We start from the raw sequence: 12,933 nt of genomic DNA, 5'->3' as shown, positions 1-12,933 counted from the left end.
GAGGAACACAACAACTCAAAAATCAACAGCAGTTGCTTTGCAATTTCAGGGTCTTTAAAACCTATTTATCAGTAGGATTGTAATCCTATAGGCGATAATCAATAGGAATATAACTTGCAAGCTAATAATTTATAGGTAATAACTAGTAGGCATGCAATAATATACTTGCAGTTTCCATTGGAATCTAATAGGTTTGCAATTTTTATTACCAAAAAAAACTAGAAAATACCCAAAAGATACATCATTTTCATGTTTTTTCTGTTAAGGAATTCTACTGAGTGTTCGTAATCAATGGAAGAATCATCTAATGAATATAAGTTTCTTAATCCTAAGTTGTTAAGTTATCTCTTACATTCAAAGCATTCAAGTTATTTGATTACTTCACAAGTTTAAATTTGTTTTTTTATATATTAAAAGATCATATAATGTAACAACATCATTACAACTCTAGAACTACAAGTTTGAAATTATAAGAACAGTGTTTGGAGTTCAAATTGTTAACATCACATTTAACATCTGACTTTTAAATTTAAAGTCCTTTTTGTTTAGGCAAGCATAAACGAACTTAAGATAATTAGTGCCCATAATAGGAGTGTCATATTTGTTTATTTGAAACCATGACACCAAAAAAATCAAAACTACCAATAAGCTTAGAGGAAAGAGAAGAATTGGTAGATGTCATTATCAAAGAAGGAAACATGGAATCAACCTTCAAAAGGAAATAATAGAAAATAAAGAGGGAGAACCCAGTCTTATGAGTGTTGAAGGGAGATATATACTCTTTAAACAAAATGTGGAAGAAACTGACAAAATAATTGAAGAAAGATACAGGCTTGTTTATGAAGAAATTCAGGAAAAACATAAACTAAAGATAAAAAAAAGATGAAGATCATTATAATAGGATTGTGGAAATGAATAACAGATCTAAATATACCATTTTAAAGTTAAACATTAATCAGAGACATAATGGTGAAAGAAGTCTAGAACATGAAGTAGGAAAATTGCAAACTTAAATAAGGAAAGATGTCAATTTAAAACTAGATGCCAAAATAAAAAAAGGAAATGATAAAGTCATGTTTTACTTTAATTACACTATTATGGAAACATTGAATAAGATTTCAAAACAAATGAAAATTAAAGTTAAGAAATCTCTTAAATGAAAAGTAGGAAAAGGAATATAACTTTATGAAAATTAATCCTAAACAAAATATGAAAGAGTAACATTGGCTAAAACACTATATAATATAAAGAATAAGCTTGTTTGAACCTACAATGATCTAGGGAAGGCCTTTGGTTATAGAGAAACTTGAAAGTAGTTCAAAGGCGAAATTTAATTATGAAAATTCACCACTAAGAAATATGGATGACAAAATAATCCTAAATGACCTAGAAAGGAATGAACCTTTAGGAAGAGTTGATCCATAATACATTCTAGGGATAGTAAAACAAGTCTACAGACCAAGAGTTTAAAAAATCCATAGGCCAACATATAGAAGACCATATTCAAATTACATTGATAGAATGCATATTTACCTTAACAATTTTAAATTCCTAGACTTCACATTGTTTAATAGCCAATGAATTATATCTGCTATAGAACATATAGTCAAATTCATCTACCAATGTAAAAAAATATATGATTCTAAATTTTTGAAGTTGAGAATTATTCCTAAATTTGTTAATTGGGAATGTTTTTTACCTGATACATAAATCTACCACCAAATTCAGTTCGAAATTAGAATGATATGCATTTACTTGATGCATAAATCTACCAACATATTCCAAGCTCATTTCTCTAGGATATAACTAAAATTTATGTTGGATGATTTAGTTAAATTAAAACAATATTCCGAATAAAATATAAAATAATATTTAGATAGATTCATGGAAGTAAGAGGGAAATATTGGGTTAAGATTTTAGAAAAGAAATTTATCATGATTGCTCAACAAGGATTAGAGTTGGAACTAAAAAAGAAATTTAAGGAAATTAAATTTAAAGATATATATGAATTGAGAATAAGACCTTCAAGATATGAAAATTTATTGAAAAAAAAAAAAGCAGAGAGAAAAGTCATAATTTATGGAACTTATTGTCAAGAAATAATGAATATAGATGTAGCAAAATTCGTATACGGTGAACCTATAATTTATGAAGTACTCACTAAAAAGAGTGTTAGAGCTTTGAAATCTTTAAGTTCAAATGAGGAAAGACATTGCTCAAGTCTATGATATTTGAACATGTAATTCAAGATTTAACATAATCAATGCATATTATTCCTAATAAAAATGAAGTAATATTAGTTGATAAAAACCTTTTTCTTTCAATTAATACATTATTTGTAAATATGATGATTGTTGCTAATAATGATAATATTCTATCTTCATATGAGGTTACTTTTGCAACTATTATAATTTTATAGCCAACTATTATTGCTTTAAAAAAATTAGATTTGGAAGAAAGAAACTTAAAACCCTATATTTCCTTTCTTGCCAACAAACCACTATGGTCAAAAGCATCTTTAATCACTAGCATAGCCCTATATTGACCTTTCCCACAAAACTTTAGTAATAATCAATGATGCAATCATCGTCATTCTCAACTTTCTAATACCATCCATATCAAGCCTTTTCAATTCATTAGTGCATTGTCACCATTTCATAATAGACACCACTAACAACATCAACATTTCCATCTCCAAGCCATTAACCAACCACCTAAGAAAAATAGAGAAAATACCAAAAAGAAAGATGAGAGAAAAAAGGGAAAATTGAAGCATTTCATGGCTCAATATCCCTTCTTAGGTTGTGGTGAGCTTCACCGCCATATAGAAACAAAGAGGAGGAGGCATTCCCAAACCCAACCAAAACATGCCCTAACAGTGGCGACACCGTTACCCTATATCCCTTCATTGTTACAATCGACTCCAATAATTTTTAAGGTTGTTTTTGAACCTCTAAAGTATTTTATTGCTTATTTTATGTATTTTTTTAATATATTACTATGTTTTTATGCATATTGTGATGTGATAGTTGAAGTATTATGGTCCATACCATGGTGTGCAAACCCTTGGGTTATGAAGTTATTAGGATTTATCTTATGAGGTGGAATAAGGATAAAAATAAATACCCTACGATAAAGTTGGGAGGATCATTCTCAATTTTGGTTTATCTGAGTCGTAATGGTTTGGTCTCAACATTATAACTTTATGTGTGCATGTGTTTGTTTGTTATGATGTTCCTATTGAAATAATTTTCTGTTTTTTTTTCAAATAAATTTTTAAACAATTGATATTTTTTATTTTTTAGGATTTATTGAATTAATGAATGCACATTTATGTCTCTCTTGTTGTTGTTTTATGTTTGTTTTTGTTTTTGTTTGATGTAAATGTGTATAAATTATCTTTTATTCAAGAACTCAGCCTAGGATCAGATGATTCGTTGTCGGCTTTTATCGTTAGATGTTGACTATCGGGGTAATAGAATTAGTGAATACATAATTATTTATATTGTTATGTGACTTTTATGTTTGTTGGGTTGTGTATTAACTACGATTTATTTCAAGAACTCAACCCAGGATTTAAGTACCTGTCATCGACATCTATCCTTGGATGTTGACTATTGGGTACTTGAATTGGCAAAATAAACTTTTTTTTTTTTGTCATTTTTATGTTTGTGTTTTTTATGTATAAGATGTCATCTATTTTAAACACTCAACCTATATTAGGACTCATTCTCATATCCTATCTTTTGATGTTGACAATTAGGTATTTGAATTGGTGAATACATACTTTTTTTATCTTCTTTTTATGTTTTTTTTTGTTATGTATAAATTATCATCTATTTTAAAAACCCAACCTAGGATCATATAAATTGTTCTTGGCTTCTATCCTTGGATTTTGACTATTGGGTATTTGAATTGATAAATACATATTTTTACCATTTTCATGTTTGCTTATGTTTGTTGTGGTGTATAAGTTGTCATCTATTTTGAGAACTCAACTTGGGATTAAATGAGCCATTCTCAGCTCCTATCATTGAATGTTGACTATTAGATATTTAAATTGTTGAATACACATTTTTGTTATTTTTATGTTTATGTATTTGTTATGGTATATAAGCTATCATTTATTTTGAGAACTCAACTAATAAGAATGAAAAATGTTATATTTTTCTCCTTAATGTTTAGTCTTTTATACTTATGCCTAAATGTACTCATTATTTTTATATTTTGATTTAGGATGCAAATAGAGGTGTTAAGTGTGAAACAAAGCTAATTATGCGATTTTGGATAGTTTTGACACAACTTTGTAATTTAGGCATTACTCTCTCATACAAGATCCGATTAAGATGATTCAAGATGTTGTGAAACTCTACGAAAAATATCTACAACTTCCATTTTTTGAGTGTTGAGATATACTAACTGCATCGAGATCAAAATTGAAAATGAAGTCGCTGCACCTAAGCTATCAACGTGTTGGAATGTTCTTTGGCTTGCAAATCTAATACTTGGCTTGTTATATTAGGACTCTATTTTATTATTAAATATTTTTATTAATTAGTCAAATTTGATTATTATTACTCGAGGATAATATTATAATATTTTTAGGAGATTTGGTGGGCTTATAATATGGGGAATGAACTTTAAAAAGGAATAAACTATTAGACTAGGGATCTATTTTTCTTCCCTCTTCCCTTACAACTCCTTCAGGTTTTCATCATGGTCTTGTGTGGTTAAACTTTTCTAATCGATTGAAAGTGACAGAAGCATTGGATTCAATAGAAATATGAGATTTGATTTATTTTTATTGTTCGATTTACACTTTGAGTAATGGATATTCTTTTATGTATATTTTCATGATTATCTCATTTAATTATTAGAAGGTCTACTAATGTATTATTTGTTGCAATCTGCTACTAGATTGGATGTCAAATCCATAATTGTTTGATTCCTTTAATTTATGAAGCAATTAAGGTTTAATGATTTCCTACGTAAAAAATTATTAAATCTTTGAAAGAATATTCGACTAAATTAAATGCAATATCTTATGTTTGTGTTGTTTAGTTTTATTGATCTCTCTAATTCTTAAGGTTACTATTAGAGCTTGTCTTGTGTTATTTAGTAGTAAGGATTAATTAAATAATTTGTTTCAAATTAATTAAAATTAAGGAGAGATAAGAAGATAATTTCAATGGTAAAAATTCAAAGTGTGAATTGATATATACTTACATTGATGATCAATTTTAAAATTCTAATGGTGGATGTTGACTTAGACCAAGATTTGTTCTCCTAGTTAACTTTGATACTTTAATTATAATTATTCCCTAGTTGTTTTTCTTATAATTATTTTTGTTACATTCAAACCCCCATTTCATCCTTGTTCACATAGCATAAAACTACACTAGATATTCTCTCTGAGAATGATTCTTACTTGCACTACTACATATAGTTTTAAGAGTTTAGATTTTATATTTGGATAGATGTGACAACCTACCATTAACCTAAGATTAGATGACTTATTTTTTGCTCCTATCTTTGGATGTTGATTATCAGGTATTTGAATTATCAAATGCACATTTATGTCATATTGATATGTTTTATTTGTTTTTGTGTGTGGAATATATTTTTTGTTTGGCATGATTCTACATAAATCCATTAATAGTGAATGTTGGCCTTTGAGTCTATTTTAGTCAATATAATATAGAACAACCTATTAATAACCTGGAATTCATATGGGTTCAATGCTAGTCTTTTGTTAGAAGAGAAATTACATCGCTTTCAATCCCTAATCTAAAACCACCTTTTTAGTTTAAATTTAAAATAAAAACATGAGAGTGTATGCAATTTTCAAGCATACAAGCATCTTTTATTTTCAAAACAAACAATAATACCTTATAGTTCATTGAAATTTCTCTAACAACAAAAGAAAAAAGAGAAAAAAAATTATTTTGAACTATAGTTTATATAAAGTATTCTCATCATTTATTAAAAAATTTTGTTTGAAGTAATACGATTTCTTACGCTTTTGTTTTATATGTCATTTTCATTCCAAAAAAAAATCCAACATATGAAGTTTTTTTTGGACAAGTGTTGCATATTTTAATGACTTTAATGTTCTGCAAAAGGGGGAGAAGTCTAGCTCAAATGTTAACCTCACCTATATACACATTATTTTCAACTCTTTTAAATGAAAAGATTCATATTTATTTGTATTTTTTCTTACCGTATCCATTAATATTAAAAAATTCCTTTAATCATGAAGTATATAACTTAACTAGTCAGATCCTAGATTTGTCTTCTAGAGATCACTAGTTCGAGTTTTATAAATCTTAAAGATATTGAAGATTTACATGATCGTTAACTTCAAGACTCGTAAGATTAATTGAGGTACACGCAAACTGGTCGGATACTGAAATTAAATAAAAAAAAATCCCTTAGAATAGAACAATTCATAAAAAGGAGAAGAAGAAGACGTCTCAATCTACCCGATGGAAACGAAACCAGAAAAGGTTCGAAACATAAATGTGATGGAAATTTGAAATGATCCAGACGTCACGATCAAATCTGAGAAATGGAGAAGTAGCAGTGGCACAAGAAGGCAGGAAGTCAAGAACTGGTAACCCAAACTCCGATCTTTCTATACCAAATCCATGAAATATCTCGTCACTCCATCGACGATATATATTGCTTGCAAGTCTCGCTGTCAAAAAGCCATGGAATATAGAGAAGGACATGCAACTGCCCTTCCTTTTCCCGAACAACCTCGTTTCCGTGCTTAATTATTCTATATCCTTCAGTTTCCCGAACAACCTCGTCTCCGTGCTTCATTATTCTATACATATCCTTCAGGACAAAAACAGATATCTGCTGCCCCTTGGAATATAGGATACCCTTTCCTTTTACCTAAGTACAGCAGCGAAAGCATTGATTAGAAACCACATTCCCTTTTGACAAAGCCCTTCCTCTGCCATTTAATGGCCGCTGCCTTCCATCTTTCTGAAATAATAATAATGATAATATATAAAATCTAACGTTCTTCCTTTCATGATCTTCAGAGGTGGAGGCCAACGTTAGATTTTACAAAAGAAAGAATGATATGCAGAGTCAAATCACATGCAAAACCCTGTAAAAAAAAAAAAATAAATGAGGAAGGATCGGGGTAGAGTTTTTAAGCTAAAATGAATTCATGAAAAAATGTTTAATAGTAGGGGCCAGACAAATCATATAAGAGAGGCCTAATAATAATGCATCCCCAAAGAATTATTGAAGACTTTAAGTTCGGCCTCTATTATCAATTGTGTGATTTATTATCACTGGAATAAGTTGGCCAAGCTAATTTATTTATTTATGAGTATGGTAAAACTTATTTTATAAAATATTTTTTGTTTAAAAATAAATTATAATGATATTTTTTATTTTAAAATATTTATTTTTAATATCAGCATATCAAAATTATTTAAAAATATAAAAAATAATTTAAAGTAAAAAATTTAAAATTTAAAAAAAAAATATAATTTCACTATAATTCTAAAAAAGAAAAAAGGGATGTATTACACTCAGGCGGCCCCTCCTAAACACTCTCCACATGATTTTTCGGCACCAAGGTTGTCAATTCCGTTTCGTTCCGCCCGAAATGACCGAAACATTCCATACCAATTCAAAAAACGAAACAAAACGGAACAAATTTCATCTCATTTTAAATCTTGGTCCGTTCCGGATTTTTCGGCTAAATTCTGTCCGAAACGTTCCGGTTTCATTCTATATGTTCCATTCCGCTCTTGAAAAGCCAATGAATCAAATTGAACCTTGCTCAATTTCATTAATTAAACCACCCAATTATAAAAAACTCTTTTTCATTACTATTTTCAATAGCAATGATATTAATAATAATATTGATAATTATTATTATTATTTTCATTACTATTTTCAAAAGAAATGCGGAAGGATCGGGGTAGAGTTTTTAAGCTAAAATGAATTCATGAAAAAATGTTTAATAGTAGGGGCCAGACAAATCATAAAAGAGAGGCCTAATAATAATGCATCCCCAAAGAATTATTGAAGACTTTAAGTTCGGCCTCTATTATTAATTGTGTGATTTATTATCACTGGAATAAGTTGGCCAAGCTAATTTATTTATTTATGAGTATGGTACTTATTTTATAAAATATTTTTTGTTTGAAAATAAATTAAAATGATATTTTTTTTATTTTAAAATATTTATTTTTGATATCAGTACATCAAAACTATTTAAAATATAAAAAAATAATTTAAATAAAAAAATCAATTTTTTTAAAAAATATAATTTCACTGCAATTCAGTCGGCCCCTCCTAAACATTCTCCACATGATTTGTGGTGGCACATCACATCCGTAGGATTGATTGTTTTTTTAAAAAAAATCACAAAAATAAACGGCTCTAAAAATAACAATTGGCTAATTTTTACATGGAATCCAGTTTAAAAAAAATACAGCTGAAAATATTTTTTTTAAATCCTTCTCCTATCATTAGCATATATATATTTTTTCGTCATTAAATAGCTGTAACTTTCATTAACCAGAAGAAAAATTGGGGGGATTGTTTAATACACTAGACTTCAAAAAATGATGTTTTGGTCCTCCAAAGAAACATGCCCTTCATTACATCTGCAACCTAAATTTGCCGAAGCATGGGTTTGATTTATCGTTGAGCCTTCGGCTAAAATGGCATTCAAAGAACTGGAAAGAATTTGTCGAAGAAATGATGTCTTCTGCTTCCATAGCTTCATAAGAGCCATCCATGCTCTGCCTCACAAATGAGTTTCAATGATCTTCTGAAAACCCAGCGTCAAGAGCAATAGAAACTGCATATAATCACTGAAAATTGGCTAGGAATCTGCTTATGAGCTGACAACATTACATTACCTAGATCATCATCTCTGATTGATAAAAAAAAAAAAAAAAAACACTCTGCACCCTTAATTGCAACACCAGTATTCACTTTCATCAAGCCAGCTAGTGAAGGCTTCCAAGTTGCTGTCCCTTGAATGGGGGATGCAGCAGTATGAACTCCAGCTAGGGATTTTGCTTCATGAAAGCCAGAAAGAGTCTTCAAAGCAATCTCCAACACATTTCTGCAGTTCTGCAGGTGGTGGGCTTTTCATGGAGCAATTTTTAATCTTCGGCATGCTTTTCACAGGTAATTTATCCTTAAATTTGTTAACATACCAGACATCATAGAAAATTAAATTGTACATCCTTAGTTGACAAGACACCTAATGTAGTTTTTTGTTTTTTTTTTATTGGCCCAGGCTATAATGCATAACCCCACCCCACCCAGGTTTGTGCTCTGATAGAGCATTTGGTGCATCCATTCCATCTAAAGGCAAGATTAGTTAGAGTTAGTGGTTGGATAATAATTATTCACTTGCGATTATTATAGGTAATTTGTTTAGGAAGAAGAAGAGAAACAATACAACTTCACAACACATAACTACAACATGAAAAGAGAGCAGGAAAAAAAAAAAAAAAAAAAAAACCCTGCAAGGCTGTGGATGAATAAAAATGAGGCTACTCCTTTTACAATAAGATTAACAAGCAAAAACCGATCCAGTGGATACGAAGAACTGGCTAAGGTCATAGGGTCTCAAAGGTAAATACAGAAGAATGTAAGATGCTTTACTCGCTGGAAATATTTATACTGACAGTGAAGATTATCACTTTTGGAATGACAACTCAAGGAAGGAAAGAACACAATTTGAATAGTGGCAAAATACTGCCTACATCTCATGATTGTATCCTGCAAAACAGAGTCACAATTTGAATTAACCTGGGAAGTAACATTAACTGAAAAGCACAGATCAGCAATCATGTGCCAACGTCAAACATAGATGAAATGGATGAACTCAACATATAGATTGGAGTTATAACCAAATTTGAGAGTACAATAATGAGTTTAAAGAAAAAAAGAGAAGGGAAAGACAGATTCAAGACATCCAAATTTAAGTTTTCCTGCAAAATTTAGCTGTCAAGAAAAATTATCATTGGCAGTAAAAAAACCAGGTTCAAATTGTTGATTACGCTAAGAAAGCTGTCCTATTTGCGTGAGCAGCATGGTTTCATTCTTTTATTGGGGAAGGATAGATATGGATCCATAGGGGTGTTAAGTTTCGCTTTCTCAAAAAGGATGAAATTCATTGGACAGCGGATGTTATCTTCAAACCAATTAGTCAATACCCAGGCCCAAGTACAGTTTCAAACACAATGTTTCAGTTTTCCATTTGACAACATTTCAAATGTTTACCCCAACTACTTGGAAACTTATGTAATACGATCCTAGCATTATTAAGCCATCTTGCTGAAGCAGTTAGCATGCTCAATAGTGATATTATTGACTCCTTGAAAGCATCAGGACACAGAGGACAAATTGTACGAACTGCTCCGGGTACTACTTGATGCTGATATTCTAAAGCAAATTATCACTAGAAAATAAAAAGAAAATCTCTAATAGAAGAGACACAAGAAGCCAGCAAGTTAGGTGTTTTTCTTGGCATATTAATCCACTAACCTCAACTAATGGTTTCTGATGTTTTGGAATGTTTTTCTTCAATTAACATTTCAACCCTCTGCAAGAGAAGACTAGGAGTCAGGAACATGTCTATGAAAAGAGAAATCACAAAACCATGCTGTAAAAATTATAGGCAAGAAAGTTTTTGCTTTACCTTCACAGAACTTCCAACTTCATCTAGCTTTTGGAGTAGCATCAGGAACCCTGAATTAGAAACTGAATCATGTTTGAGTGATTTTGAAGGGGACGTCTGCAACAACACGAGGAAAAGAAGAAATTATAAATGCGAAAAGGACAGAGAAAAATGAAACTCCACACATTCGAATGTTGCAGTGAAAGGGGGGCTAACATTCTTTAACAGTTTTCATGCTCCTAAGTGGCTGTCTCGGTTAATAAATTAAGAATACCAATTAACTATTCATAAAATTGCACAAGGAATATAAAATCACTTACAGACTTAAAATCACTAGCAGAAGGGCTGTAATGAAAAAAGAGACTAAAAGTAGTTTTGCAAAAGGTTTTATAGTGACATTAGGCATACCCAAGCCAGTGCTGATGAATGATCAATCCTCAAACTAGGAATGTCTTCAATTGTGGAAACTTGTCTAGAGACAATCTCACTTCTCATATATGAAAGTCGTGCCAAGACTGCCTGAAAAGGGCACCAAGGGGCATTGACTAGTTAAATTCCTTCTTTTTTAAAGTCACAGACAACAATTACCAATTCGATGACTAGGAGTACCTTCCTGAAAGCACTTGGATTTGCAATGCCTTGTATTTTAACATCATCACTTGGTGGCCTTCTTACACCAACATTCTCGATCCTCAGAGAGTAGACACCAAATAGAGACTGCAGATATCCTGCAACATTACTGACAAGCTTCTTAAATCTCAAGAAAACTAAAACAATGGCAAAGCTAGGAAACGTCAACACTTTTCAAGTTCATATTTTTTTCACATTCACACCAAATAATACAAATATTTCAATTCAGTCAAAGAGGTGAATGAAACATTGCACTTGTTACAGCAAAATAAGTGGAGCCAGCCCTTTACCTTGCTCAACAATGACATCGGCAACTGAAGGTAATAAAACATGCTTCTCTTTCTCTAACACCCCGAAACATGGAAATGGCACTGGTCTTGTAACCTGAGCTAAAAAACCAAAGACGTTAACAATGCAATCAACAAATGCACAACTCAATAGAGCATCAAGTACATTTCTGAAGGTGAGGGCTTTGGATAAGATATTGATGATTTACTTTGTAAACTATGGAACTGGGAGTGAGATAAAGCTTTCGCGATTTAATATCTTTCCTCGAGATATATCTCCTCACGGGCAAATACAAAAGCATGAAGAAACCAATGCCCCAAGCGAGTACTAAAAGCAAGGAATACATAACCCATTGTGCCGTTTGGTACTTGACGTATTTATCTTCCATTTCTTGAAACGAAGCAGTATAGAGAACTGGGTCATCTTCAACTTCAGTTATTTCTTTATTAGGAGACAATAAACCCTTTTCTAAACTTTCAATTTCCACAACCTCATCACCTCCAGCACCCATCTGAATCAACAAAAGAAAACAACTAAATCAAGACCAAAAGATGGCAATCTCAAGAAATTTGCAAGGAGTCAAACCCCACAAAAAAGAAAGAGAGAGAAGAAAAGGGTAAGGTATACAGAAATGTTACCGATGATGCATCAGAAAATAATCTTCTTTTAACAGGAGTAGCCATTGCTTCAAAGTTTGAGGTATCAAACTAGGAGAGAGAAATAAAAGAGAATGCTACCCTTGAGTGTTTAGGTGGCGGCGCCTTGTCTGGTCTCGTGTTGGAATTTGGAAGCTGAAATGAAAACTGCTCGTACACGAGATTCCTTCGTAGTCCTGCTGCTATTTTCAGTTTGACCCAAAATCTCGGACCAGTAGGTGGTGGTGGTGGTGGTGGTGGAAAATTCAAAATACTTATCCATCAGTCTACTTTAAACACAGGGATAGATGATGAAACAAAAAATTATGTATGGATCCACAAAAAATGAAAAAGTATTAAGTTCAATTTTTTTTTCCCTCTCATTTTCTTATCTCTAATTTTTTATATATATAGAATGAGTATTGATAATTAATTCTCGAGCACTCTAAATTTTCTTGGTGAAGGCGGCAATATAATAATTGTTTTTTAAAATATATTTTTATTAAAAATAATATTTTTTATTTTTAAAAAGTTATTTTCATATTAAAATAATTTAAAAATTAAAAAATAATTTAAAACATAAAAAAAATTAAAATTACTTTTTTAAAAAAATATATTTTATAAACACAAAAAATAAACAGGCTATTTTCCATTTATGTTCAAAATTTAAAGACACGTTAACAAAAAAAAATAAATTAAGCCATGAG

General features: G+C 30.7%; 1 protein-coding gene across 1 annotated transcript; it reads right to left on the bottom strand.

Annotated features, from left to right (window-relative positions):
- Positions 1-9,500: 9,500 nt before the first annotated feature.
- On the bottom strand, positions 9,501-12,604 carry LOC118062690 (uncharacterized). Its single transcript, XM_035076524.2, has 8 exons — positions 12,230-12,604; positions 11,800-12,102; positions 11,594-11,687; positions 11,283-11,401; positions 11,082-11,192; positions 10,695-10,790; positions 10,541-10,598; positions 9,501-9,772 (listed from the first exon to the last, which is right to left on the bottom strand). The coding sequence occupies exons 1-7, from the start codon at positions 12,272-12,274 to the stop codon at positions 10,542-10,544; spliced, it is 825 nt and encodes a 274-aa protein (XP_034932415.1). The 5' UTR covers positions 12,275-12,604; the 3' UTR covers positions 9,501-9,772; position 10,541.
- Between the last annotated feature and the right edge of the window lie 329 nt (positions 12,605-12,933).

Source organism: Populus alba, chromosome 6 (genome assembly GCF_005239225.2).
Source record: "Populus alba chromosome 6, ASM523922v2, whole genome shotgun sequence".
NCBI lineage: Eukaryota > Viridiplantae > Streptophyta > Magnoliopsida > Malpighiales > Salicaceae > Populus > Populus alba.
This window is presented reverse-complemented; position numbering and strand designations above follow the sequence as displayed.

Coding starts and splice junctions, on each gene's coding strand:
- LOC118062690 (XM_035076524.2), bottom strand. CDS start 12,274: ATGGCTACTCCTGTTAAAAGAAGATTATTTTCTGATGCATCATCG. Junction 12,103..12,229: donor TATTTTCTGATGCATCATCG/GTAACATTTCTG, acceptor TTGTTGATTCAG/ATGGGTGCTGGAGGTGATGA. Junction 11,193..11,282: donor ATCCAAGTGCTTTCAGGAAG/GTACTCCTAGTC, acceptor TGCCCTTTTCAG/GCAGTCTTGGCACGACTTTC.